This window comes from Netta rufina, assembly GCF_964035555.1.
Source record: "Netta rufina genome assembly, chromosome: 6".
Lineage (NCBI taxonomy): Eukaryota > Metazoa > Chordata > Aves > Anseriformes > Anatidae > Netta > Netta rufina.
In genome coordinates this window covers 6,167,371-6,195,241 of record NC_140129.1, presented here as the reverse complement: position 1 = coordinate 6,195,241, position 27,871 = coordinate 6,167,371, and the positions used below count along the sequence as shown (strand labels likewise).

General features: G+C 40.8%; 1 protein-coding gene across 1 annotated transcript; it reads left to right on the top strand.

The window, feature by feature from the left end:
* Positions 1-337: 337 nt before the first annotated feature.
* Positions 338-27,871, top strand: FAM171B (family with sequence similarity 171 member B). Its single transcript, XM_084288934.1, has 8 exons — positions 338-417; positions 18,831-19,064; positions 19,760-19,852; positions 20,241-20,399; positions 22,208-22,375; positions 24,937-25,053; positions 25,869-25,992; positions 26,305-27,871. Exons 2-8 carry the CDS (start codon positions 18,842-18,844, stop codon positions 27,638-27,640), a joined length of 2,220 nt encoding a protein of 739 aa, XP_084145060.1. The 5' UTR covers positions 338-417; positions 18,831-18,841; the 3' UTR covers positions 27,641-27,871.

Below are 27,871 nucleotides of genomic sequence, written 5' to 3'. Positions count from 1 at the left end.
CGCTCCTCACAGCACCCCCATGCAGATGGCCGCCTGCTGAGCCTGGCAATCACACATTGTGGGTTTGAAAGCCCCCCACAGCCCTCCGCTTCCCCGTGAGGGCCGCCCCCAGCCCAGCCCAGCCCAGCCCAGCCCAGCCCAGGCTGTCGCAGCAGCCCCTCCCCGGCACGCAGAGAGGCAGAGGCGGGGGCGGGCGCCTCAGCCCCGGCTGCCGGAGCCTCCGCCGCCGGCTCGGCCTCGCCCCGCGATGTGCCTCCGCTGCCCCCGGGCCGGCCGCCATGCCGCGGGCCCGCGGGCACCTCTCCTCCTCCTCCTCCTGCTCCCTGCTGCTGCTGCTGCTGCTGGCCGCCGCCACCCGCCCTCAGCTGCAGCAGCGGGCGGCGCTGCCGGGGAGCGCCCCCGCCGCGGCGGCCGCAGGTAACGAGCCCCCAAATTCCCAAATTCGGGGCAGCCTCGGCGGAGGAGGCGGCCACGGTGGGGGGGGGGGGGCGGTAAAAGGGGTGCCGGGGGGAGCCGGGGCCTCACCTGCAGCGGGGAGCGGGGAGCGGGCTCCATCTTGGGGGGAGCGCCGGCGGCGCGAGGGGTGAGGGCAGGAATTGTGCTGAAATCATTATTTAAAAATTAATCAATTCTTAAAGAGGTAAATTGTCATCTTTACTTACGCGTTCTTAAACACGTAAAGCACGCAGCTGGATCTGGTTGAATATAAACACGCTTACATTTCCCCAAGACCCTCTTAAAAATGCCTTGGATTGATTTTTTTGATTTCTTTCTTGTGTTTTTTTTTTTTTCCAAAAAGTCTTAACTATACGACTTGAAAGAAGGCGATGTGATGGGCAGCTTGGTTCTAGTTTTCCCTGTTGAACTGATGTTTTTTTCCTCCTCCTGGTTCTTGCCCTGTTTTCGGAGGAGCACACCAGCAATCACCAGCAGCCCCCGGTAACAGCACTGTCAGCACCTCGAACCTGTGCAGTGAACACAACCTTTGCTCATAAATAGATAAAAAAGGCCAAAAAAGATAACAGCTTTTATCATTCATTGATCCTCTTTAGTCTTTCTTGCTATTGATTTTGCCTCAAGGAGCTCTGCCACCTTGTCACGTTCAGTGTTGCCCAAATCCTTGTTGGTACCAAAGGCGACGCGGCCGCTGCTGGTGCACGGTTGGTGCTTGCTGTTGCAGCTCCATGTGCCCAGCCCCTGTTGCTTTGCCTTATTTTCCTATCATCCTTCACGGGTTTTGTTGCATGCAAGTCCTGAAGCTGCTGTGTAGCACGCAGCTTTCGTGATCGGTCCTAGTTTATGGATGTTAAAAATGGTCATTTGTGCCAAGCCTCAGCATTTGTTTGTTGGGTTTAAACATGGTTGGAGCTGTTTTTCGGTTGTGGGCTGGCTCTCTGAATGATCTTGATAATTTCAATATGAAATTGAAAGAAGCCTACGTTGATTAATCTTCAGAAAAGACCTACTAATCACCATCATGAAACTCATTATTCCGGAGGAACTGCTAAACACCACTGTATTTCACGTGGTATTTCTTTTCAGTCAAGTGCCATTGGTAATTGTTGTTGTCTCGGTGCTTTTGAAATCTTAAAAAGTAAGGACCTGACTCCAGGTATGTATTTATCAGATATTTATGATGTTTTTTTTTCATGAAATGATCTTTTGATGGCTTACTGCCGAGGGGCAGGCAGGATAAATGGCTGTTGCATTTCCAGCAGAAGACTGGCAGCAGAGCAGTCCCTGAGGGGAATGCTCTGAAGAGGCCGCTCCTGCCGCAGCTGCAGGCCCTGTGCTGGGAATTTCCAGGCAGGCAGCAGCTCCTGGAGAGGAGGAGGAAGCTGACTGAATTTGGATTTATGCTGTTGGTGACCCCAGTGTAGAAGGGGGAAGGAACCTCAACCTCCTAATAGAGGGAAGGTGCACAGCTGAGATTGGAGTTCGCAACCTTTTCTCATCTGACATTCATGTATCGATGTCCGTGTTCTGTCGAAGCTAATTATGCAGTTTTACAGATCAATTCCCTTCTGGCTTAACAGGCTTCTGCCAGTGTAATGACTGTAACATTTAAGAGAAGCTCGAGTCTGTGCAGCTGTGTACAACTGTTTCGGGGTGCAGGCTGTACTACTAACATGAAAATGTAGCAGGGAAAAGGTAGTTGCACATCATTTAATAGCTTTTTTTTTGTTTATCTTGGGCTTCTTCGGTCTTAAAAGCAACAGCAAGCCTACCACTGCCAGGAGAAATAAGAACATAGTAAAGACGAGGCAGCAAAAACATGCCCTAGCGGGACTCAGTTCAAGGAGGTGACCCATGTTATTTTATGAATGTAGCTATTTTTATGAATTTCAGAAAAAAAATACTCTGGAAGAGAAAGCCAGGTCTCTGTGGATAAGGTGCTGATTGCCAAAGTGGAGAACCTGTCTTAGTTCCTCATTATTTCTTCTGAATTTTTCTGTTTTCTGTGTGGCAGCTTAGAAATCTGGACTCTGGTGTGCAGAAGTGATCAAAGCGAAGTCAGCGGGAGCTTCAAATACTCAGCTTTGAGGTCTCCAGGAGCCACTAAATTATACTGCTGGCTTTCATCCAGGCAGATCCTTTTGTTTATTTTTTTCCTTTCTCCTTTTTGCTTATGCTTATCAACATGCATCCTTTGCAGGAGTGTGGAGTTGTATTTGTTAATGTTTGGGATGCACAGGATACTGTGGACGTGGTTCATTGTTCTTCTCTTCATAGTGCAGATGCTGTGCAATAAACAGAGGAGAGACCACTAATTGCATGAGTGATAGCTCACTGCATCTGTTCCATAGCTGGTCTGCTGTGTGCTGAATGAACAATGCTCTGGAAAAGCAGCCGCTGTGCGAGTAGATGCTATCGCCCTGTGCATAGGCTGCATGTAGGATGCCATCCATCGTCTTAGTGACGGACATTTGTTTCCATGTTGAGACCTGAAATTAGATTGGAAGTAAGTTTCATAGTAAGTATATGACAGAAACTTAGTGATATGGCAACTGCACGATCTGCACTGTGGGTGCTTGCCATAACTTTTGAGGTGCCAGCACAAATAGGAAAAGACTTTGCCATCGTATTTGTTACAGATCTTTGCCAATCTACTTTGATTGATACCTGAAGAAAATAAGAGGTTGCTGCTGTACCTGTCGAAGATGAATACCGTGTCTGGATGCTGTCTGTGCAACTTGATTCTGTGCCCATTTCTCTATATTATCTGCACCTGATAATGAGTTGCTATTGAATTTGAGGCAGTGTTCTAGACAAGAGAATTCTAGTCCAGGTTTTTCTGAGCTCTTTTGTATATTGTCTTATTCTTTCTGATCATTCAAAGAGGACAGATCTTTCTTGTGCCTCCTTTTATTTGAGATACTGAAGCAGAAATATTTCTGACACAGCCTTGTGTGTGTCTTAGTGCTTTTGTAATCTTTTGTTGTCAGTGTTTCTAGCTGCGAAATATTCTTCCTGATGACAAATGTTGACGTGTAGCTGGTATTTAGGTATTCAGAGCAGCATTTGGTTTTGATAGCTTGTTCTGTCAGGCTGGGTTTGAATCAGTGACAGTCAGCTGTTTGGTTTGTTTGTTTGTTGTCTTTAAATGATGTAGTGCTGTGTGAAGGGTTTGTTGCTTGGTGGAACAACGCTAGGGTGTCCTGCCACTGAAGTCACTCGTAAGGCAGGAATAACCCCAGTTCTGTTTTAGAGTTTTTGCTGCAGTCTAAAAGAGACCCGAATAAAATAGGTGAGGTGATAAGGGTTGTATGGGAGTTTGTGTAGCCTTCTTAGACAGAAGGAAATCGGGCAGCTTTAATGACTGATTGCATAAGATGCTGTTTCTGTTCAAAAAGTCCAGGCTGCTGAAATAGGCGGTTCTGATCAGCACTGCGTTTAGTTGTTTTATACAACCAGCAATGTGGTTTTCTTATCCGATAGGTAATTTGAATGTAATTGGTGTCAGTGAGATCTATTTTTAACTTGTCAAGGCATATGGGTTAACTTACAGTAATTGTCTTCTATTTGGGCTTGGAGGAGATCGTTTACAATCCTTAAAATGTAAGTTTCGTTACTAGTTCTTATAAATCAAATGTAAACTTTTGCAGGGAATCAACGTGTATTGCTTATATAAAGAACCTTTGTGAAACTTAAGCCAAGTTTTGGTCTGGTGGAGATTAATTCACCATCAAATGGAACTACAGAATTATTACGTGCGCACCCCAACAAAAAGGTTTTGTGTAAGCAACAAGTAAAATGTCAACAACTAACTGCACCTCCTTGAAGTAAGCTTGGAAAGCGCCTTTTTATTTGCTCTTCAGTTTGCTCAGCTTTGGAGCTCTGTAATCATGGCTTCTCAGCTAGGTGAGAAAGCAGAGAAAGAATCTTAAGACTTGTCCTGATTTATTAGAGCTGATGGTCTTAATTGACTTAGCTTTCTGTGCTGCTCTAAAGCTTAGTAGTGCAACAAAATACAAGGAAGGGCGTTAGGTCACTGGGAGGTGATTAAGCATCTGCCGTTTGAGACAGAAAGGAGTCATGAAAAGAGATAATTTCACTTTTCTGTCCATGTATTCCATGGCTTAGTTCACTCAGTGACTAAAATAAGAAAAATAGGAGTTTGGGGTTTTCCATGGTCAAGCACAAATGGAAAAAATAAGTCGTTTTGTAACTTTAATGAAGTGAGGCCATATAAGCAGAAAGGTACTGAGGGGCTCCAAACAGGTAGGCAGCTCTCCTCTGTTGCAAGCTGCTAACAAAACCTGCAGTGTGTTACATCGTGTTCTGTAGCTCAGAAAACCCAACTTCAAGGAACTTGGATTGATTGGTGCTTTTGTTATAGAGAGTCAAGAGAAACAAGGGCAGGAATGTGATTTGCATTCCCCAGAAATGGGGCCCGCAGTTACACCTAGCAGAAGTGGCAGAAAGTGAGAGCAACCAGTGATGGTGGGAAGCTGTATACCGCATGGTAGCAGTTATTGCACTTCTTTGTTTTGCTCAAGTTTTTCATTACTTCTCATAATCTGTTGGCGCACAACACATCAAAGACCAATTGATGTGTAAAAACCATTCATGGAGTTGCTGTTAGGCTGAAAAAAAGCTGTTTACGAATCTGGAATACAACTGCGATCTGTGTCACCGGGGACCCGCGGTATGATTTATCTGTGAACTAGCTGAGTGGATGAAGTGTTTGAAGACTGAGGCGAAGATCTGAGAGCAAAGCTTATTCAGAATAAGCCTAATGTTTGGCATATTAAAAAAAAAGTGAGTTACTTTGTCATCTTGAGAGCTGCATGATTTTATTTTCACTGTACCGTGCTGTAATGAATGGGAGATTCGAGGCATGCTGTGAGAGAGCAGATGAGTCTTCTGTGTTAATCTTGACTTGGTGTTTAATTCCTAATTCAGAGGCCTGGCAGTCTGCTGTACCATAAGAGCACCCAGATGCCTTGATCAGCAGTTTCCATTGTCCTGCAGAGGTTAACGTACTCCGAGGATGAAACCACCCGATGGAGCTCTTCCTACCGCATCCTGGTTTGCCCGCTGTATTTCAGCACACGTAATGGCTGCTCCTAAACAGCGCCTTCCACACGTCTACGAGAAGCTGTATCTAGCAGGCTGGGAAGCAGTTATTGCACTTTGTGCTTTGCTTTTCAGGCAGTAATTGCTTTAGAGGAAAGGTGAGGTCTGAAAGCAGCAAACTGCCATGTGCCATGAGTTGTGCCAGCAGCTGTATCTGCAGACGATACCAACAAACCCTCCTCATCCCATCTCACTTGGGGCAGCTGCTTTACCTGGTGGTTTCCAAACGATTCTGCTGTCCTTTGAGTGTAAGCACGAGGCGTTCTTGTAAAGAAAATGCTGGCTGCTCTGCCATTTATTGTACGTGCAGGTGGCGTGACCCTGGCGATGCAGGCGTGTTCTTGCCTGACGTGGCTGCTGGGAGCCATCCTGCTGACTGCTAGGGCTGACGGGGCCAGGAGCATGGCTCCTTGCTGTCTGTGCTGCTCCAGCCCCTGAGGCACGCCAAGTGCAGACACGGAGCCTGTCAGGTTCCCTTGTTATCCCTATTCCTCCCCCCCTTGCTTTCGTGTCCTTCTTTCTCTTCCCTCTAGGCTGTGATTGAGCTTTACCAGGTGGGCTTGAGAAGAGCTTCCACTCACTAAAAGACAGAAACAGTCAGACTTCAAGGCACAATTTTTACCCTTTTCAGTGTGAAAATGAGACATCAGAAGGTGACGGGTTACAGGGTCAGATCTTGCTGCTGGGCTTTCCCTGTGACCCTCCTAATTTCAGCATCCTGCACCTACCCTTGGTAGTGTTGGGTACCCAAGGTGTTGTGATCCTGCCAGTGGAAGAGGCAAGTGGTGGCCTCGCATTGAGATCACGTGGAAATAAATTGTGGCTCTGGGGGGGAGGAGGTAAAAAAGAAATGTTGGCCCTCTGCCATCTGATTTTTTTTTCTTGTCCTTTTTGATAGGTTTGGACGGTTTTGATGTGGGCTTTACCTGAGCTCCTGGCAGCTGTAGTGGGTTAATCTGCAAGTAGTGTCTTGGTAGCTGTGGAGGGGGGCGATTATTCGATATCAAACCTGGTGCAGTGGTTATAGGGTACGAGTGTGGGGCAGGTATTGAGCTGTGTGCTCGATGAGGAATCTAGAAATGCTTCAACACCTCCCCAGCGTGCTCCCGATGAAATGCACTATTGATGTGACCGCTGCACCCCAAAAGAGCTGTAAGAGCTGTGGTTCTGTGCTCGCCTGAGTGCTCTGACTGAAAACAGCGGAGTCACAGCCAGGCGAACTGGGGCACTGACCCGTTATCACCCAGCCCAGTTGGGAGGAAAGAATGGGATTTAGCTTTTTAGGTTTCTAGATGGTCATTAATAGTTCATCTGCCTCCTCTTAAGTATTTTCCTATGGTCAACAAATCCTTTGCTTCTCTGTCATCTGTTTTTGTTTGGTTCTTAGCCTGCATGCAGCTGTTGAGTTTTCCCACTGGAGTGTGCATGTAGCTTTTGGGTTTTGTGTTGTAGTATATTTTATTTGCAGGTCTCATCAACCTTGTCATTCGTCAAGCAGAGACACCGATGGTGCTGAAAGCAAAAGCCTTCAGTTGTTTGCTGAGGGTGAGTTAGAGTAAGCTGACACAATGTATGCGTTGTTTTCATCCCATTTCCTGAAGCGTAGGATTTGTGTTCAGCCCTGAGCCCCGACCTGTCAGGTGATGCCGTGCTCCTGAGGCACTCAGGCAGACGTGCAGAGCCTGCTAGGGTAGGAGCTGAAATGTGGGTCACCCACTTTATTTTTGTGTGTGTTTGGGTTTTTTTCTTTCGGTGTTTTCTGTGCCTTAGAACTAACCGTGAGGATGTGAAATCATGAAGTGTTCGGGTAGGGCTATCGGGAGCTCTGTGGTCTGACCTCCTGGCTTGATTTTTTGACTGGGGGCTTGTTTTTTTTTTTTTTTTTTTTCTTCTGTTGAAATGACTACTAGCATGCAATACGGGCTTACTTCCTCTTGATGAATATTTCTTTGGTTATAAAATCTGGCAAGACACCAAATTGATAAATTATTAGTTATTATTGACTGATATGGGCAAGGTTCCCAAATGAGGCTAATTAGAGTATTCCCATTTAAATTATTTTTCTATCAGGTAGCAAAGCTGGTTGATAATTTGCCTGTGATGATTTGCTTGCACTAATGTGAGCTAAACTAGGAAAAAAAAGTCAATGTTGCCAAGGTATTTGAAAATATAGGTCACTTTGCTGACATGAGGAAGGAGATGCTTGCCCCCTCGTACTGTTATGGACATTAATGGAATTACAAAAAGCTTTTTAATGTTGTTCTGGAAAATATTTTTCTTTCTGAAGCTTTTCGTTAAGTGACTGAACAGGGTAAATCAGTAGTTTTATGCTGGGTAAATGCTGAACAGCAGTAAAGCATGCGTAGGGAACAATGGGAGCTGCTAATGACACAAATAATACCCTGTGATAAATATCACCGGAGCTTATTCCCTTGTTTGTGAGAGCAGGGAAGAAAAATTATGGTCTCGCTAGGCTGAAGGAGAGAATTTCTTTGGATTATGAACTACTGGCATGCAGAAAATTGTGTAATTAGGTGGACTGAAACAGAGACCCAGCAAAGCCCTTGTGAAGTGCCACGCGGTTTTTGTGCGGTATTGGGCAGAAGATGGTCGTGTCTGTTTGCCTCTTCTCGCTTGTCCAGTTCCTTTTTATAAGCACGGTGTGGGAAATCTAGCCCTGTACGATTCTGTCTCTATTTTCCCCCTCCCCAATATTTCATGTAACAGAAAGACTGAAGTGGATTCTTATTCCCCTGGTCCAGCTGGAGCTTTGTCAGCCTTTCAAAAGCCGGCACGATATCACAGGTGCTGGATCAGTCTGAGTGTTTTGGGGGAGAAAACGATGTTTAATCCCCAGTTTTTAGTCTCTGTGTCAATAAAAATCTTTCTGTCATCTTAGGAAGGTTTCCATGGTGCCGAGGTTTTTTCTGATTACTCCCTACTGGAATTTGGCCGCGTGCTGTGATGGGAGAACTTGTTTGACTCTTGGTGTTCGTGTCGCAGCTTTGGGCAGATAACTGCATGTGCATCTCCAACAGCTGTTGCTAATCGGCAATCTTCAAGTTGACTTAGTGGGGTCTGCAGTCATTTTTCTAAAAGTTAGTATCATATTCATTGGTTTTTATAATTCACTTTATGAAACTCAGCCTTATTATAAACTTGTATATGAAGGAGTGGCTTGTTGGCTGCTCTTGTTTGGTTGCTGCAGTACGCAGCTCCTAACCAGTGCCTTAATGAATTCCTCTCCCACTTGTGCAGGACTAGAGCCACTTAGGAAATGTTCATCTGCCAACTCCACATTTTCTCCATATATGCCTTTACACACGGGGCTCCTACCAAGGATGTTTTCCTGAAGAAAAAGATAAACAGAGCTTAAATATCTTGTATAACAGAGGTAAAATATCTTCTCCTCAAGCAGTACTATTAGATTTTGCAGCTAGTGGGGAAGCAAAGTTTTTTCAGCAACAAATAGTGACTAGTATGTTACTGAATCATGTCATTGAATGCATCAGCAGTTTTCCTTGGTAACTGGTGACTAAGATGCTTTGATGTTTGAATTATTAGCTTGTAGATGATGTCATTCCACTATGGGTATAGGCATATCTCTTAAGGTTAAAACCTTTAGGGCATTAAATGACGTGTCTGAAGAGGGCACTGCTTTTTTTTTTTTTTTTTTTTTCCTCTGATTTTTTTTTCCATTTTCTGCCAAATGAATGGTATGCTTGAACTTGCAGAGATTTTTTTACCAGGTAATTCTCACTAACAGCCGCTGAAAATTACACCGGTTGGATCTGGTCCCTGACCCATCCGGTTAAAATCTGATGTTTCGTGCTAGGATTGCTGGAATATTCTTCCTCTGTCCAAGTGCGTAGATCAGGAGGTAGGACTGACAAACCCTTAGAAATTCTTGATGAGACATGATGTCATTTCATGAAGGAGATGATGCTGACTAATTTTCTGTTCTTACATAACAAAGGGTTGATTACAAATTTCATGAGTGGGAAATGCACAGAGTTCTCATGTTGCATGGTAGGCACTTGCTGATTTTTATTTTTTACTGTGTATAATGTAGTCTGGGTATTCAAGTTAGCATATTTGAAGTGGGTTATTATGTAGATTTTGATGTTTCCCTTCTGTATCTTCTTCCCAATGTTGTGTAACGAAGTGTACATTTTCGATACCAATTTTTTTTCACTCCCTCAGCTGCTGCAAGGCGGAATGGCATGGGCAGCCTTTACAGATGAAAGAACAGCATTACAGGTTCACTATTAGCAACCAAGTAAACTGCGAGGAAAAATCTTAGAGCAGCCTCTGAAGTACATGTGCAAAGGTGTGCTGATGTGAATGCTTGGGGAGTTACTAGCAGCATTTGCTTGTTCATTTAAATCTCCTCTGCTCACAAATTTATCTTTATTTAAAGTAGGCTTTATTTAATTTTGATATTGGAACATTAATCATTTAATTCAGTTATTTAAGATTGCAGAATTAGTTGGTTATAATAAAGAAAGGAATCCTAACCAAGTGGAGCCCTGCAGACCCCAGCATTGCCCATCTCTGTTGCTCCAGGAAGGTGAGCCCCCAGCAGGGAGAAGGGGGCTGGGTGGCTGGCTGATGCAATGGCACAGCAGCACATCAAAGTGCAGAGCTGCTACGGTAACTGTAATTGTCACAGCATCATTAGCACGTGTCACTTTGGAGCTGTATGGAAATTATTGTTCTTTATGGCAATGTGCTGATATGGCAAAACGTATGAACAAATGCCATATGAAAATTCTGGCTCTGCGTATCCTGTGAGTTTAAATGTGCCGTCTTGGCTGGTGAAACATTCGGATTCTTATGTGGAAGTTGAGTGAAGAAGGCATCTGCTGGGGGAGGGGGAAATAAAATTCAGCTACTTACCAAATGAGTACCTTACAGCAGTGCATGATACGCATGTAAAACAACTGCTTTTTTATTGACTTCTGTGTACAGCACAGCATTTAATGAATACAGGGGAAAAAAATCACATTTAAATTTTGTGGCTGCTTTTATGTCTGAATTTCCAAGCTCTTGCTCATGTAGCCCATAAAAATATATCAAGCAAAATGCTCGTTTTTCTTCCATTTAATGTATATCTTAATGGGTGTGCTTGAAAGTGTTTGGGGATATATTCCCACTGGAGAAATGAGTGAGTTGTTAGCAGCTTTATGGATTAGCCTGATGACATTCTTGCCTAGTTTTCATAAGCATGATCATTCTGGGAAGGTGGTTATTGATTATGCAGTAGTAATCAAAAAAGATGCAGCCTGTAATGATCTGTTTTATTTTCTAGTTTTTCCAGGGCCTTGGTTTCATCAATACTTGGTTCTTGTCAACAACCATGGCATGAATATTATGCTTACGTGTTTGGTCTGAGAGGTTGGTTGGAAGGGTAGCCAGTTAAAGCAGTATTACTCAGCTGCTGTGAGGTTTTCCTTTTTCTCATGATTAAAAAAGTCCATATATTCAATAGATCTTGAAAATGATTCTGTGACTTCACTAATGTATATACACAACAGAACAGATTTCTAACACTAATGCTGTCCAGACCATGATTTTGAAATAGTTAACCTTCTGAAACACAGCTGCGCAGTATTATGGTAAAATTTATTTGGGTATTATTTCTAAGATTTTACTATTATGCCTTACTTTTTTGTTTACAAATTGCAGACAGCTTCTTTGCAGTGTCTGCTCGTGGATGTTTAAATCAATAAAATACTGGGTTTCATCAAGTAAGAAACATTACATGTGTCATTGACTATTATATAAACCATTGCACTATATATAAAAACTCCAATAAAATTACTACAAGCACTAAAAGCTTGCATGTTAGAAGTAAGTTGTTTTTTTTTTTTTTTTTTTTTTTAAATATGAACTCACAGTTGTGCTGCAATCTGTACCTGTACATGTTCAACACAAGTAGATGTCTGGGACGCTATGTAATGTCCATTTTGATAAATCACTAGGAATTTCTAAACCGAGTTCTCTGAGGAATTAGCTCACACTAGGCAAGTATATTCTCTATCAAAACATGATAGCTCAAGTTTGCCAGCGTTGAGTGCTGATCTGATTTAGTCCTGATTAAATTTACATTTTATTTTTAGTTACTTCTGAATTTGGAGGAACCGATTCCAAAAGCTGTAGGGAAATCAGCATTGATTTGCGCTGACCTAATGACTGTTAGGCTCTTAGGAAATGAGTGGCGAAGTACTAATGAGGCATGAATTTGAAGTGGTATTTGAGGACAACATTTCCCTTTGGAAAGCTATGGTATTTTTTTTACCCTCCTGCTTTGAAAAACCAAACACACGCACAAAGTACACTCCTACCTCCAAACAGCAGCTAAGCCTCTTTTCACTTAGTTTGCCCAGGACTCGTGTTTATGCATACACATGCACATCCTAAATATAAAACAGGAATGTGTTGGTGTGAAAGGAAAATAAATAATTATCCAATTCCTAAGTGAAACAAAATTGTTGGTGTAAAAGTAACTTGAATTTTTTGAGTTACTTTTTTATAAAAGCATTGATGAAATTCAGTGCTAATTCTCCTGTGAAGATATGGTGCGAAGTCTATAAATACATCTGCTGGAAAGAAGAAGGAACAACTGAGGAAAACAGCCTGTTCCTTAAGCGGTGTGATTGTTGCTTTTAATTCTTTGTTAGTAAAATGCCCTTTAGAAGAGCAGTGGGCCTTGTTCTTACCTGTAAGGTATTTAATTTTTTTTTCACTATTTCGATATTTGGTCAGTTTTTCCATGCCGTCTGACAGCTTTATTGTAACATGAAACTGGTTTTTGGGTCAGTTTTGAACTAGACTAATTATTCTTTGACCTACTGATTTATTTGTGCCTTGAAGTTTGCTGTAGGTCATGGGCTGATTTGCCCTGGATGATGCAATGTAGTTTTTCAGTTTGCGAGATTTGTAGTCTCCATTTGAAGTCCTAGCAGTCCTGATCCAATGCGTCTGACTTTATGCAATATGTTTGTCAATTTTTTTTTTAAAGCTGATGAAATGGGCAAAAACTCATTTTAAGAGAAGTAACAATATATATATATATATATATATATATATATATTATTATTATTTTTTTTATCATCATTGCTCTCGCGGACTAAAATATTATGGGGATTCATCCCAGAGATCATCCCAGGATGGGATGAAAGAGACTGAGCCAAGGTCCTCAGAGAAAAGGGTGGTATGGAAGGCAGGGAGAAATAGGGACAGTGAATGGTTGACGAGGGTTAGGTGTTGTGTTTGCGATTGCAGTTGGATTTACAGCTCTCCTACACTGCCGGCTTGTACAGCTCTTAAAAGCAAACCTGTCTAGTAGTTTTAGGAGGTGCAACCTGGGCTTCATGTGGACCTGACAAGTCAGGGTACCGAGTCAGATGTTTTCTGAAGCATTTTTGGCTTGTTCTAGTAAGGTGGGAAGAAGCGATGTCTAAATACTGTAGTGTGCACTGAGCTAATGCACGTGTGGACATGAATGAACTCGCAGGAAATAACTTCCATTTGTTCTTACTGCTTTGCAGATGCTTAAGGTCTTGGGCACTGGGGTCTGCATGTGCCTATCACAGCGTGTCTTGCAGATGTCAGGGAATTTCTCTGTATCTGAAATAAAAGCATTATTTAAAGGACATGAACAAGAAAGTTTGAAAACCCCTTAATCGGCACATTTTTCTTCTTGACTAGCAAAAGCTCACCCAAGTAGTCTAAGGGTTTCAAATCCCCACTTAAATAAGTCTATTATTATTTTTTTTTTTAGTTTCTCTCTGTCTCTCTTAAATATGCGGTATTTGCTGAAAGCATCTAGATTTGACTAGAATGGGTTAAACCATCTGCTGTAAAAATGAATGTAAATGCCTTTCTTTGTGTAAAAGGCACTGCTGTTCCCCTCAGGATCTGGCCTGGCTCCTTCATAATTGGGATTTTGTTGATGGCTTCTGTGGAAATTGGTTGACCAGAAATAGGGCAGTGTGAATACTGTGGTGTCCTACTTTCCCAGCCCCCGTTTTGCTGCTTTGTCCTTGGAAATCAGTCATGTTTTCTGCACCACTGCATACGTTTTTTTTTTTTTTTTTTTTTTTTGGCCAAAGATGCTCTTCCCAATATACATCTTCCTGTTCAGGGAGTATGGAACCGCACAGTGTAGGTTATGTGGTGCTACCTGCATGGCATTGGCTGCTCGTGTTCAAGCGGAGCAGATGTTGATTAGTTCAGGGCACCACTTTTCTTCATAATTTATTTTTACTGAGGTCTCCGCATCGCCTGGAAGCGGTGTGCGTGTGTCCCTGCAGTGTAACACTGTAGAGCAGCACGGGTGCACGGCAGTGAAACGCCAGTAGCTGCTTTTCCCAAAGCCTCTCTCAAGGAGCGGCCCGCGCTTGCTTTACAATTCGAGGAATTGTGCAGCTGTTTTGCTTAAGGATCACATGAAACATCTGTGTGGGTTTGTAATGAGCTTGAAGGCTGTAACAGGCCTCTCCTTCCTATAGCTGTGCCACTGTAGTTTGCCACTGTCATTATTGTGCTTTTAAGGAGACTTTAAGTAGTATCAGTTGTCTTTGGGGCAGAAAGGATGTTTTTATGTAACCTTTTTACTAAAGCCAGAGGTGAATGTTGACTGTGGACATTATTTCACTGAGTCTTTTCAGTGGTGTTGCAAGGGATAGCCAAGGCTGATGTTCTTAGGACATGTGATAGCAATTTTACAGATCAGTGCACCTCTCATATCCCTAATTACCTGAAGCCAAAAAGTATGGGGGGATGCAAATAGAAGAGGGAAAAAAATGACTGTTGAGGAATTCAAGGCCAAGCAAATTGCACATCACACACTTTACGTCTCTGGTTAGCTGAGAGCATGAGGCTGTAGGTAGTTTCCATAACACACATTTAAGCATATGCCTTTTGGGGACTTGTTGGTGTTAGTTTAAACATTCTCTAGGCAAAGAAGAGAAGTCTCCTCCTAAGAAAGGACCTAATGAATAATTTACCTGCCATTGCTGTTCCCTACAACCCGTAAGGTAATTGCTTCAGTGGAGGATAGCTGCTCCAGGAGGGCAATGGCCTCCCGTGAGGTGAGGAAGCTCTCTCCCTGTAGGAAATCGGTGGTAAATAGGAAAAGGCAATTTGTCTGGGTCTCAAAATGTGTAGGGGTGGAGGAGCGGCTGTGTCTCGTCTCTGGCTGTGGTCTGCACTGACTCCGTGCCCAAGGCGGCAGGGCTGGGGCTGCACTGGGGTGGCTGAGCCCCACGGATAAATCCAGTGACCAGGTAACATCTGCAGGTAAGGAGTTAACAACATGGTACATCAGGAATATCATTAAATCATTAAGACAGATTTTCTTTTTTTTTTTTTGCACTGCTTTATTTTGTACCCAGCTTTCAGTTCCAAGCAGCTCCTCGGCTCCGTGCTGTGATACGGTTTCGGAATTAGGACAGAGATGGGAAGCCAAACTCCAGGCACTGGATGATGTTGCTGGAAGTGAGGTGTTACTTTATTGGCTGGGGCATTTCAGAAACACGTTCAGTGGGGTAGAAGGCATTGTTTCCTTTTAGATAAGTAACAGCTACGTTTGTGTGAACACTTATCAGCAAACGTTTAAATGTCTTGTAAGCTGGCACCTCCTGTGCTCTTGCCAAGAAACAAATCTCTATTCCTTGGAGGCAGCACAAACCAAATTAGCTCAGGCTGAGCTCTTTTTTTTAACTGCAGGGATTCTGTCAAATCGGTTTAATACAGAGATATAGCTGACCCACTTGTGTGTGGCAAGTGGTAGTGACCAGAAAACAGCAGGAGTTTTGGAAATTATTTAATTTATGAGCTTTGGTTTTGTGAAACAGTTAAGCAGCAGTTCCTTTTTTGGTCTGCAGTACTTGGTTCAGTATGTTCTATCAGATTAAAAATATATAATGGGGACTGTGGTAGGATTTATTTGAGGCTCAGAAGTATCCTCAAGGTTGTGTACATGAAGATCTTTATGGAGGGGAGGAACCAATGCCAAACCAGAATTTTCTTTGGAACTGAGATCATCAGTGTTAAAATAGCATCATTAGTAACTCGGTGGCATTAAATGTGCCTGATAAATTTGCACGCTAAATGCAAGGCATTTGAGGGAGCTGACTGGAGAAGGGAGTTGGTCAAGGGGTGTCAGGTTGGGAAAGGTGGACCTCAATCACGGTGTCACATCAGCAGCGCACACAGCCTGAGCCCTTGGGACCAGAGGGGCGCTTGGCTTTGTGCTAGGCTGCTAGAGTTGGCCTGCTGGAGGGTGCCATCAGAACAACCTGGAAAGGTGGCTGAGGGAGGAGGAAGACTTGTGGGTACCAAGAGATTCTGCATTCCTTTTTTTTTTTTTTTTTTTTTTTTAAACCGCAAGCTTCTAGAAAAATGGGTTTTCATTTTGAGTGCACCAAAGGAGGTGAGGAAAAAGAAATGTTCTTTCATGAAACCATTTTTGCATGTGCTAATGGCTGCAGAAAGAATGTAGGGATTCCCCCACAGCTTAGTTTTCATTGATTTTTTTTTTTTTCTTTTTTTAGGGGGGGGGTATTAGCAGAAAATGGAAAAATAAGCATTGAGCGAAATGATTAAAAGACAGTGCCAGAATTTTGAGTGTGTTCTAGGCTTTCTGTTTTGTGGCTTAGTTCAGCTGTTAATTCTAGGATCTTTATTTCCTGACTTGAATCCAGCTGTTAAAAATACCAGTTTATTCCAGGCAAACAAAATCCATTCCTACTGGTATGAGGATGAATTATATACTACTGATTTTTCTTTCTAAGCACCATGTGGCAAAAGGCTCCTGGCAGCAAGATGAGGACATTGTACACAGCCTGTTTTCCCTACTTAGTGGCCTTTTCAGCAGTCATTAACAAGGGCAAATGAACTGTCTTCTAAGCCTCAGAGACCCCTGAAATCTTGCTAGTATATCTGTAAATAGCCTTCGGCTTGAAAAATCTGTTGAGTAATCATAGTTTGCTTACATGATGATGTTTCTAATAATTAGATGATTTAAAAATCCATTATCAACAACAGATTAAGAACAATTTTCTTTTTGAAACACTGCATGAGAAAAACAAGACTAAAAAAGATTTAGAAAAATTATAATCTTTGTTTAATTCTGTCAAATATGCTTGAATACGTTAGTTTTCTTTCTTTGCAAGCAGCTATTAACTTGCACAGGAAGATGTAGTTTATCGTGCTGCAGAGGATCAGGCTGGCCAAGCTGTTCGAGTTTTGCTACGTGTGATAAATAGTAATAAACTGAGGCCAAGGTAGCTTCTGTGTGCAGGTCATTTTGTTTGAATATATGGCATGCTCCATGCATGCAATAGATATAAGCAAATACTCATTTCAAAGAGGCCTCACTTGGATGTCTTCTGTACATGCATCCTGTTTTGATAGAGTACAGCCAGCTTTTCAAGGTCTTCTGATGTAAATCAAAGTCAGTGGTAGTAATTTTTGATGTGGTGTCAATCCTGGTGACAGGGAAGGCAACGTAGTGAAACTGAACTGTGTTTTTAGGCAGAGAAATTTCAAGCAAACATAGCTTGGCGTTTGACCTAAATAGAAATGCATATTCATAATTAATGCTCATGAAAATATTTGTGTAGTAGCAGCGCAGTGGTACTGAACAGTAGGAAGCCCGTAATCAAAATATTGGGAAATTGATGATATTTTGTGGCATAGCCTATTTTAATAGGGGTCTGTAAATACTTTGATTTATGCTAAGAACTTTATTTCACCCTGGAAGTGCAGTAGAATTGCTTCTTAGTTTGGTTTGCTTTAATGCACCTGCTTGGTGGGAAAAGCTTCCCTAATGGTTTAGTTCCTATCTAGGTGGGAGAGAAATTGACTGTAGTTCAGTGTATCTAAAGAACATCATCCAAGTGGACTAATGTTTTCAGCATACTGCTCTCTTGCTGTAATTATCGTCTCTGTAAAACACAAAGTACCCTAAAGGAATGTCAGACCAACTAATTAGCAAGAGGGAAGTGCTGTCTAGGAGCTGCAGTACAGAAAGGCAAAAGCAAGACGAGAAGGGTAAATCCAGTGGGAGATGGATTAAAACACGGTTGTAGTGTATGAATGCATTTGGTTATTGTATGATCATTTTACATGTGTAAAAAGAAATATGTTATTCCACTATTATGTCTGTAAATTTCAGGTTCTGTGGGTTTTGTTTTTTTTTTTCAAATTAGTACATCCCTTTTCGAAAAAGTACATCCCTAAAGGTGAGACCCGAGCTGCGGTTTACACTTAGGTAACAAGCCCAGCTGTAGCGTCAGAGTGAGATCACAGGGCGTGTTGAAGGCATGTTCAATCTCATATTGTCACATTTACATTTTTCAAATTTTAAATCAGAATGGGAAGAATGACTTCTTGATTTAGGGAGGTTTTACTTATTTTATTGTTATTAAATGTTCAAGTAATATATTTCCTAACTTGAGTATGCTCTAGCATCTTTATGCCCTATCTCGAGGTTTTTTGCTTCCTTCTCTGTGGTAAGGTCATATGAGTACAACTTCCTTTGGCCAGAATTTATCCTACAGTGAGACAGATTGACCATATGTTGCATGAACAGCTAAGGCATGAACTCAAGGATTTGTTTAAAAAACTAAGTTTTCACAGAATCACCTAGGTTGGAAGAGACCTCCAAGATCACCCCGTCCAACCTCTGCCCTAACACTAACGAGTCCTCCACTAAACCATATCCCTAAGCTCTACATCTAAACGTCTTTTAAAGACTTCCAGGGATGTTGACTCCACCACTTCCCTGGGCAGCCTGTTCCAATGCCTCACAACCCTTTCAGTAAAGAAGTTCTTCCTAACATCCCACCTAAACCTCCCCTGGTGCAACTTTAGCCCGTTCCCCCCAAAAAGAAGCACTCACACGACCCCTGAGAATCGGCAAGAGCTGTTTATTGCCAGGACACCTTGCAGGCAAGCCTGCGGGATGTCCATGGCATTTGGTGGCTCCAAACTATTTTCACCACACTTCTGCAAAGAAAAGCTTAACTTAATTATTCACGCATAAAGCAACCAACAGTCTGACGTTTGCAGCATTAGAATGCATCAGCTAGGTCTTTAGTGTTTCCCGGTTTTGTTAGGTTTTATTACCAGATCGTGACAAAGTTTGAAAACCAGTAATTTCGGTGATTTGCAATAAGTAATGGAATGAGAACTTAGTTACAATATGTCATGACCTTCCTTTTTCCTTTTTTTACTAGGATCTGTGTTTATGCTAAAGGTTCAAGTAAATGACATCATCAGTCACCAGTACCTGGGACAAGCAGTTGTGGAAGTGTTTGTTAACTACACAAAGACAAATTCTACTCTTACTGGAAACAACGGAGCAGTATTAATAAAAGTTCCCTACAAATTAGGATTAAGCTTAACTATCGTATCATACAAGGATGGCTACATGTTAACACCTTTGCCTTGGAAGACTGGGAGGATGCCAAGTACGTAAGCCTCTTATAGTCCTATTATTAAACTGTGTCTATTGGTAATTAAATTTCTTTCTCTTAGCAGTCTGTGTGCTTAGTGTCAACTGAAAATGGCTGAAGCCAGTCAAGGGAGGTGATGCCTGTCAATACAGATGTAAGGGTGAATGACCTGATAGGTTTGTCAATAATTCATACTATTGTAAAACTGAAAATAGCCCTTGCTAACTCTAAGTAGGTTATATTGCAATTTTGCAGGTATATTCTGAGCAATTGTTTACTTAAACTCAACAAAGGGCTGATGATATATTTTTGTTTCTGACAAAAATCATCTTTTCTCCATTGATTCCTGGAGTGTTAATGCTTTGAGTCCTTACATCTTCTTTTAAGCAGCATTTCCTCACAAGTTTTCCTTTTTAAAAGTTTCTTAAAAAAGGTTAAGAAAATAACAACAACAACAAAAAAAAGGTGGTCTCTTAATAACGCTAGCCACTTGTATGCCATAGAAAATGCACAACATTAGCAAACATACAGCATATGCCATCTGGTCTAACCAACAAAATTTCTGCTCTGGACAACAGAAGTCATTTATTTATCCAGTCTTCATGTACTCTTTTTTTTAACCGCTCTATTCCCTATTCTTTCAGAATCAGAGAGCTTATGGGATTTTTCTTTCAGTTGCACAGTGTAACAGTTATTATCACTTTCCACAGTATACTCGTCTGTGACACTTTCATTATTCCCACAAAGTCAAGCAAATATATGGCTGTTTGAAGATACTGTTCTAATTACTGGAAAATTGTCTGGTAAGTTAATTGTATATGGACCAAAAAATGTCTACCTTGTGTGATAACAATCTGTTAAAAACACAAAACAAAATCAGCATCTTCATATTCTCTGTAAAGGGTTATTTGTCAACGTTTGTTGATCTTCTGTGGAAATAGAAGCCACTTAGGCAGAAACTACTTGAGCACTATTTTCCACAAGAAGAGGTAGATATTGCCCATCTACGCAAGGTCAAAATTTCAGTTACTTGTTTAACTGTATGTTTGTGACAGATGCTGGACTAGAAATACACAACCTTGGAGAAAGTGGGGGAAAACAGATAGCTGTGCTGATTGGATTTCTAGGCAGTAATAAAAACAGTGGTTGTGTTTTTTGCCATTGTTAAGACAAAATATTACTCTCTTGCAGATGCCAAATCTCAACCAAGTGTTCAGTTTCAAAAATCTTTAATAAAACTTCCAACAAATCACCATGTTACAAATGTTACAGCTTATCTGACAGTGCCAGAGCAGTTTTTGAAAGTGGACAGTTTTCTCTATACAACAGGAATACTTCTAAATAAATCAGGTATAGTAAATATGTTATTTAAATTCTTAAATACATTTTTTTTAATATATTGCATCTGAGAAGTCATTTTACCCTTTAACTTGCTCCATGTAGTATGAGAGTATAATATGTGACTACACAGAAAGACTCCTTCATTCTGCTTTATATATATAAATATATATATATATATAAATAAATATAAATATATATATATATATATGTATCCATAGTTCTACGTAGTGCTGAAGCACAGCTGTGGGGTTCTAATGCACAATAATTAGGCTTCTGTATTACTTTCATTTCAAGAAGTTTAGGATTTCATGAGACTGCATCACTAGTCTAATAAACACATTAAAATACAGGTATGGCCAGTGTGTGAATTCAGGGAGCCTAAAAAAAGTCAGTCAAACTGCAGCAGCTGACTTCAGCAATGCTTTTCTGCATTTTGACTAGAACTCTATGGCTTTGCTGTTGGAGCTTTACTCCTAGCATATAGATGGCATGGAAGCTATATTTTGGCTCATAGACAGTTGATCTATGTAAACCTGTCTGAGACCAAGTAGTCTGTATGTATACAGAGCACAGCTGCAATGCTTTCTGTGATTCCTGTTTCACAGGAGAAGCAGTAAGTGATTTCATTAGTCATTGTAACTCCGCTGAGATGCAGTTGGATCTTGCAGCATTTGTCATTCTATTCGCTATTCCTTATTTACATGAATACAGTAATCTCTGGCAGATTGTATGGTATACAATTCCATGTCTCTTTTGTTCTTTTCTTTCTATTCCCAGTGGGCCTGAAGCCATGAGGCTCTTAATTTAATTGCAATGCATGAGGAAGCTACTAGTGGATGTATTTCAATCAACTCTTCTGTAATTTTCATTGAATTATAATCATCACATATACTTGATATCGACTTGACTATTTTAAAACTGTTCTCATCTATATTTCACCTCTTAAAATTTAAAGCATAAGAGAATAAGCAGTGTTTCTCTTCATTGGTTTTTCTTTCAGTCTGTCTGGCGTGTGTTCTAAATTATTCATATGCTCCTAAAGGAATAGGCTTCCTTTTAGGGCAGGTGGAAGCTAATTGATATCTGATGCGCCAGGAGTTTTCTCACAAGCAGCTTCTAACAGCTTGCACAGATTTAATGGTATTCTAGTACTTACTGATTCAGTTTTTTTTTTTTTCAATATCTTGTCATATTGTGGACTCTGAAATAATTGCAAATGCAAGGAAAACAAAGGAAAAAACTTAAAAGCTGCACTGTAAGCTTTGTATATGCAGTTGGCTTTGAGTGCTTTGACAAGCTTCAAGATTAACTATTCAGTTAACTCTCTAATTTGGCAGTTATAATTAATCCTTACAGGAAAGTTCATTAAGAGGACTGATTAAGAGGAGAAATGTAGCAGTTATGTGTTTGCAAAATATCTTCAGTTGGATTCAATGCTGCATATATTGCAATGATGAAAAAATTAGTCTTTCATCATATACTTTCATATTGACTAGCTACTTTGAAATCAAAGTACGTGATAAACGTTTCTTTCTTCAACCCCAAGCCAAGTTTTGCCTAATCATTGGTTTTACAGTCAGTGCTGAATCTCTGTCAGAAGTATGTTCCTTTCTCAGATTTGGTAGAGTAATGAGTGTACAAGATATAAAATGCTAGAAATACTCATTTTGCTTGTCCAAGTTAGTGACAGAACTGTGTAGCTTGGTGCAGATGAGTGCTTGCCTCTCAGTATAAGGATAGTTTCTTAATTTTAAATGTATTTTTTTAAAAGTACACTGTGAATAGAGAATTACAGACAAGATATTTCTCAAATTCAGGTTTCAAAAGCATCGAATTGACTCCTCTTGCTGCAATATGTGTAAATGTTCTTTTGGCTGGGAAAGAGCTGAAAGTAAATGGTCCTATTCAGATTACACTTCCTCTTCCTACAAATACTGTAAAATCAGGAGATGCTATACCTGCATGGACATTTGATATGAAAAGTGGTAAGTAGGCTATTTTTTTCTTTTTTTATAGTTCTGGGTGCATGCTATTTTGTTGTGAAGCATTGACTGCACCAGTGTATGGGTGGTGGTGGTAAGCTGTTGTGAATTCTGTTAGGGGGTCTGTGTTGCTTGTTTGATTGGCCAGCTTGAGTTGTTCAATGGGACAGGCCCACTTCCATTAGTTCCAAAAGCCTTGGTAAAATGTACTAGCATTCCTGTTGAACAAATCCACAGTGTAACTGATGTTTGATTTCATGGAGACTAAGCATTCAAGGAACATAGATTTTGTAAGGTGTCAAACTTAAAGCCTGGAATTTCTGTGCCTTTTTAAAGGACAGCAAAACAGAACTGAATACACGAATGCTTTGTTTTCTAGGGTATAGTTCTCAAAATTAACATTTTTTCCAGTTTTTATGTTGACAAAAACAATTCAAAAAGTGAAATGATGTGGGGAGGTAAGAGTTATCAAAGGGTTATCAGAAAGTTCTTCAAGTATGCATGGGAGGCTGGGGATTAGATATTGTAAACCTCTTTTGTCATCCCTTCATGTCTAATTTTAGTCAAGAGTAATAAGCTGCATACACTTATTTCACTTCAATGTCCTGTGTTAGATGTGTGTTAGTGTACTCATGTATGTACCTTGCACCTTATGCTTCCCATCGCACTTTCATCTTGAAATATGTGAGTGAAGAAGTAAGATAGTCTTACCCCTTACCGAAGTAAAAAGCTGTTAATAACTGGAAGTAGAGAAAGGGATACCTACTGTAAAGAATTCTTGTTTACACATTTGAGAAATAAAATTATTATATTAATTAGGAACAACCAAAGAATACTGATTTGAAATGAGAACATGCTAATTAAAAATGACATATTGAGTAAGTTTTGGCATAAAGATGAAATCTGTCTAGACACCTAGAAGACTTCAGAAAGGGAAGTGGTGATTAAAGACAGCATTCTTTATCAAAGTAAGTCATAATCTGTGATGGTAAAATAGCATTAGGGGATTTAATTCCTTGTTCTTCTTGTTGCTGCAACTACCTTTTCCAGCTCCTGTGGTCATCTGTACCTATGCTGAGCTGTTTTAACTTACAAAACTAATAAAACTAGGTCAACAGTGCTATTAAAACAAACAGCTGATGAAGCGTTGTGTTTCAGCACCAGGGTAGATGAGAAATAAACCTGTGTAAGTTGCATATGTGGGTGTTGAGGAGCCTACTTGATGTGCCTGCTTGGGCATGTTGTCCTTGGGGGTAGAGCAAGAGTGTAATGTACTAACCCAAAAAGAAGAAAAAATAATAATAGTTGTCTTTTCACCTTTGGGGTTGTTCTCTGGTAGAGGTTCTGTAAAGGTGAATTGTTTGTGATGGGCACTGACTAAAGTGTCATGTTCTTATGGAACCTCACTGCTGCTTGGTGAGGAAAGAACAGGAAGGGCTGGGAGCAAGGAGAGAGATCTTTCAGGCAAAACTTCAGCTACCACTTTATTCTGCTTCCTCATGTCTCCTCTACAGTGGGGTTTTGCAAACTGCATTCATTGTTCTGCATGTTTGTTTTAAAATACCTTTATTTTACCTTTGGTCTGACGTACAAAATATGACTTATTTCTCAGATAACTGAATACTAACAAGGTATTCCTTAATCAGAGCTCTGGTAACTGAAGGAGCTGAATACCTCCACTCTCAAGCACACACTGGAGAGCACCCATGAGCAGCAGTAGGGCCCCATTTGAGCTGCATGGAGAGGTACCACCACACTGAATAATAGGTTCTGGCATGGAGCATCTTGCATGCAAGATGTCCTCAGCAAATGTTGAGATGTACTTTTGAACTCTGAAGTCCTTGGGTAATTTGTCATAAAGAATCAGTGCTTCCATGTCAGGTGGTGCATAATAAATGTATTCAAATAATACATGGTTTAATTCTGTCTCTTCTACTGCATACATACTTTATTAACTATAGAAGCTGGCATACCATAAGACTTGTGTTTTGCATTGCCTCCCAGATGGTGTGGAATTTGTGGCCTAACAATAGACCTTTCTTGGTCTAATCAAACTGTTCTTGTCTTGGGGGAGGAAGGAGGAAAGGGAACATTCACGACAAGCATTGTTTATCCCATTGTAGCTTATTAGATTATGTTGCTTTCCCACTAAGTGGTATGAGCTAATGTTAAACTTCTGTTCATATGTTTAAATTACCTGCCTGTTCATTTTGGGGCTTGGCCTTAATACGTGCTTAAGCTCATATAATAGGATTTTTTTTCCCCAAATCATTTACAGGCATATCTATGCAAAGCATTTACTAATTTAAAAGATGTATTATGAAATTAATTGAAGTAATTGATTTTGCTACTTTTGTTTCAAAGTCAGTGTTCACACAGGGATATTTTCATTGAAAATATCAAGAGAAAGTTTGCATGTTTAGCTAAAGCTGTCTAACACATGGTACGTAGGACAGAAGCTTAATTTTTCCTGTAAACTTCTATTTTTGATCATAGTTAGATTGCTGATGATTTTAGATCCAGAGGAATACTGCATGGCATGTGCAATATTTTGTCTTTTTCAGGTGCTTGGGTAAGCCGTGGTCTAGGAATGGTAAAGGAAACAAATGGTCAATTAGTATGGACATACACTGCTCAACAATTAGGGTATTGGATAGCAGCTCCACTGCCTGGAACAAGAGGTATTGCAACAACTGTAAAAGAAAGTACTGAATGACCCCAGTACCAATGTATCATCAGGATGTCAGATTGTTTTGTTTAACAGTAGCAAGGGAAAATGACATAAGATTTCAACAGTTGGATAACTTTTGCTTGTTTGAAGTCTGATAGTGAGCCTTCATGCATGTAAGTGTTTCCTAGAACTTTGAATACATCCTGGACTTTCCCAGAGCAGCATTAGTAGGTTGGTGTTTATAGTATTGCTGTCTCTTGGAAGAACCCTTCAAGGGAACTGTGAGTATGGCAACTTAAAAATCAGTGGGCTTATGTCCCTTACTGTTGAAGATCATGTATGACAAAGAAATGCAAGAAAGTTGGGCATAGGTAGAAAGTCCCAGTGGAACCTGTTTTATGTGGGCTTGTTGCACATCTGGATCTTGAGGATTGATACTGAGAGCTTCTTACAGGAGAAATGTGATGTCAAGATTAAAAAACACTAAAAAGCACTTTCTAACAGAAGTACTAAATGGAAAATGTAAATGATGTTTCTAAGTTGGTGTGGATACAAATGTCATTTGGCTGGCATTGAGTAGATGTCATGGTAAGTCTATAGTATTTGAAATGAATCTTAGAAGATCCATTATATTGTAACTACTGTTTATGTATTTTCTAGTCTGCTGGAATAGCAAGGTGAAGAGAAGAGATGAACATAGTGCTATAGGAACACAAAATGACTGGAGAAGTAGAATGTGACCTGTTAGTTTCAGCTCTGCCTATCAAGCAGAATTACTTGGTTTTGAAGACTAATTCTTGTCTGGTTTTCTGTCTGAAAATCTAGAATCCATAATTAGTGCGGTTTCCAAGGACATAACAGCTTATCACACAGTGTTCCTTACAGCCATATTGGGAGGTACTGTTATCATTATCATTGGATTTTTTGCTGTTCTTCTTTGTTACTGCAGGTAAGCAAAAAGAGAGGCTTTAATAAGTTCAGTGTGAATGTAATTTAAAGTTGATAAACAGTTTCCTGATATTGAGACTGGTTTTCTTAACATAACTTAAAATAAGTTAGGAATGTTTTTTCAATTTGTTTGCTCTATACACTAAGGTTGAATATATATATAGCCTTTTTTTTTTTTTTTTTTGGTGATTACAGAACTTCATTTTAAGTTTGTGACTAGTAACTTCTTAACCAACATCTAATGTTCAACTATGGCAGTGAAGTTAGTATTTCCTAGCATGCTCTGCAGTCACTTTGCATTTCTTTTGCTTAGGGATAAATGTGGTCGGACACAAAAGAAGGAAAAAAATACAACGAAACTGGATGTTGTGAAAAAAGACCAGACAACATCAACAACTCACATAAATCACATCAATACAACCAAGGGATCTTTAAAGTTAGAGGATAAGTCTCAGTTATATCCACCGAAGATCTCTTCATACAGTCCTCAGAGAAGGATATCCATAGACACAGAAGATGGAAAATCAAGAGACAACTTTAAAATCTACAACGAGGATGCTTCTTATCAGTCAGCCTGTCAAACTGGTCAGTCAATGAATTCATCCCATTCATTGGAGCCTAACGCTGGAGTCAGACACTTACAGCAGCCAAAGCATAGCAACAGTGCTATTTCCCAGGCTCCCAGGGACATTCAAGACCAAAACAGGTATCTTACACTGCAAGAGGAGATGTATGGGCTTTCCCATATCCCAGAACATCTAATGCATATTTACAATCAACCTATTGCTATTCTTCAAACTGCTGACCTTTTCCATTCCCCAGAACAATTGCATGCTGCTAAATCAGCAACTTTGCCAAGGAAAGGGCAGTTAGTATATAACCCCATGATGGAGCCCGTGAATCGAGACGGTTACATGCAGACATTACCGAAAATGCCAGTGCACTCTCATCCACAGCCTTCTGTCTGCAGAGATGAAAAAAGCACGTTAGATGGTGAACAAGGCTTACCTTCTCAAACGTCAAGCTGGGGCCGGTACACTAACAGCTTACTGGAATCTGTCTCTGTTCCTGGGACACTGAATGAAGCAGTTGTAATGACTCCGTTTTCATCTGAACTTCAAGGCATCTCAGAACAAACATTACTGGAGCTCTCTAAAGGAAAGCCATCTCCGCACCCTCGAGCGTGGTTTGTGTCCCTGGACGGAAAGCCAATAGCTCAAGTGAGGCATTCCTTTATAGATCTGAAAAAGGGCAGAAAAACAGAGAGTAATGATACCAGTCTGGACTCTGGTGTGGACATGAACGAGCATCATCCTAGTAGGAAACTGGAGAGAGAAAAAACTTTCATTAAAAATATGCCACACTCAAAGATCCTTTACTTGGAAGATCTGGATCTGAGTAGCAGTGAAAGTGGGACCACTGTGTGCACTCCAGAGGACCAGGCTGTGAGGCACATTTTGGATGGCGGGAATGGGCCAGTCATGGAACATCACGATGAAGAAGGTCTAAGAAGAAAAACTGTGTCAGGAAGTCAGGAATCCAGTATCCCTTCACCTAAGAAAAGGGAGAGACCACCTATGACCAAAAGAGATAGCAAAACAAATATTTGGAAGAAAAGAGAGGAGAGGCCACTTATTCCTATAAATTAGAACACAACGTGCTTTGTGCTGTTGCTCTCCCTGCTGGTTGTTGACCTCTTGGCTGCTTGCGTAATTCTGCAGTGTTGGGTTTACAAGGGAAATGTTGTTTTCTAGTATCAAGAAAAGTTAATTTTTTTTAATGTACAGTTTGAGTTACTTCAACTGGGCAATTGATATTCAATATGAATTGATTACAGGGAAAGACAAATTAAAGCTCTCCAGTTCTTAATTTTGATGGCA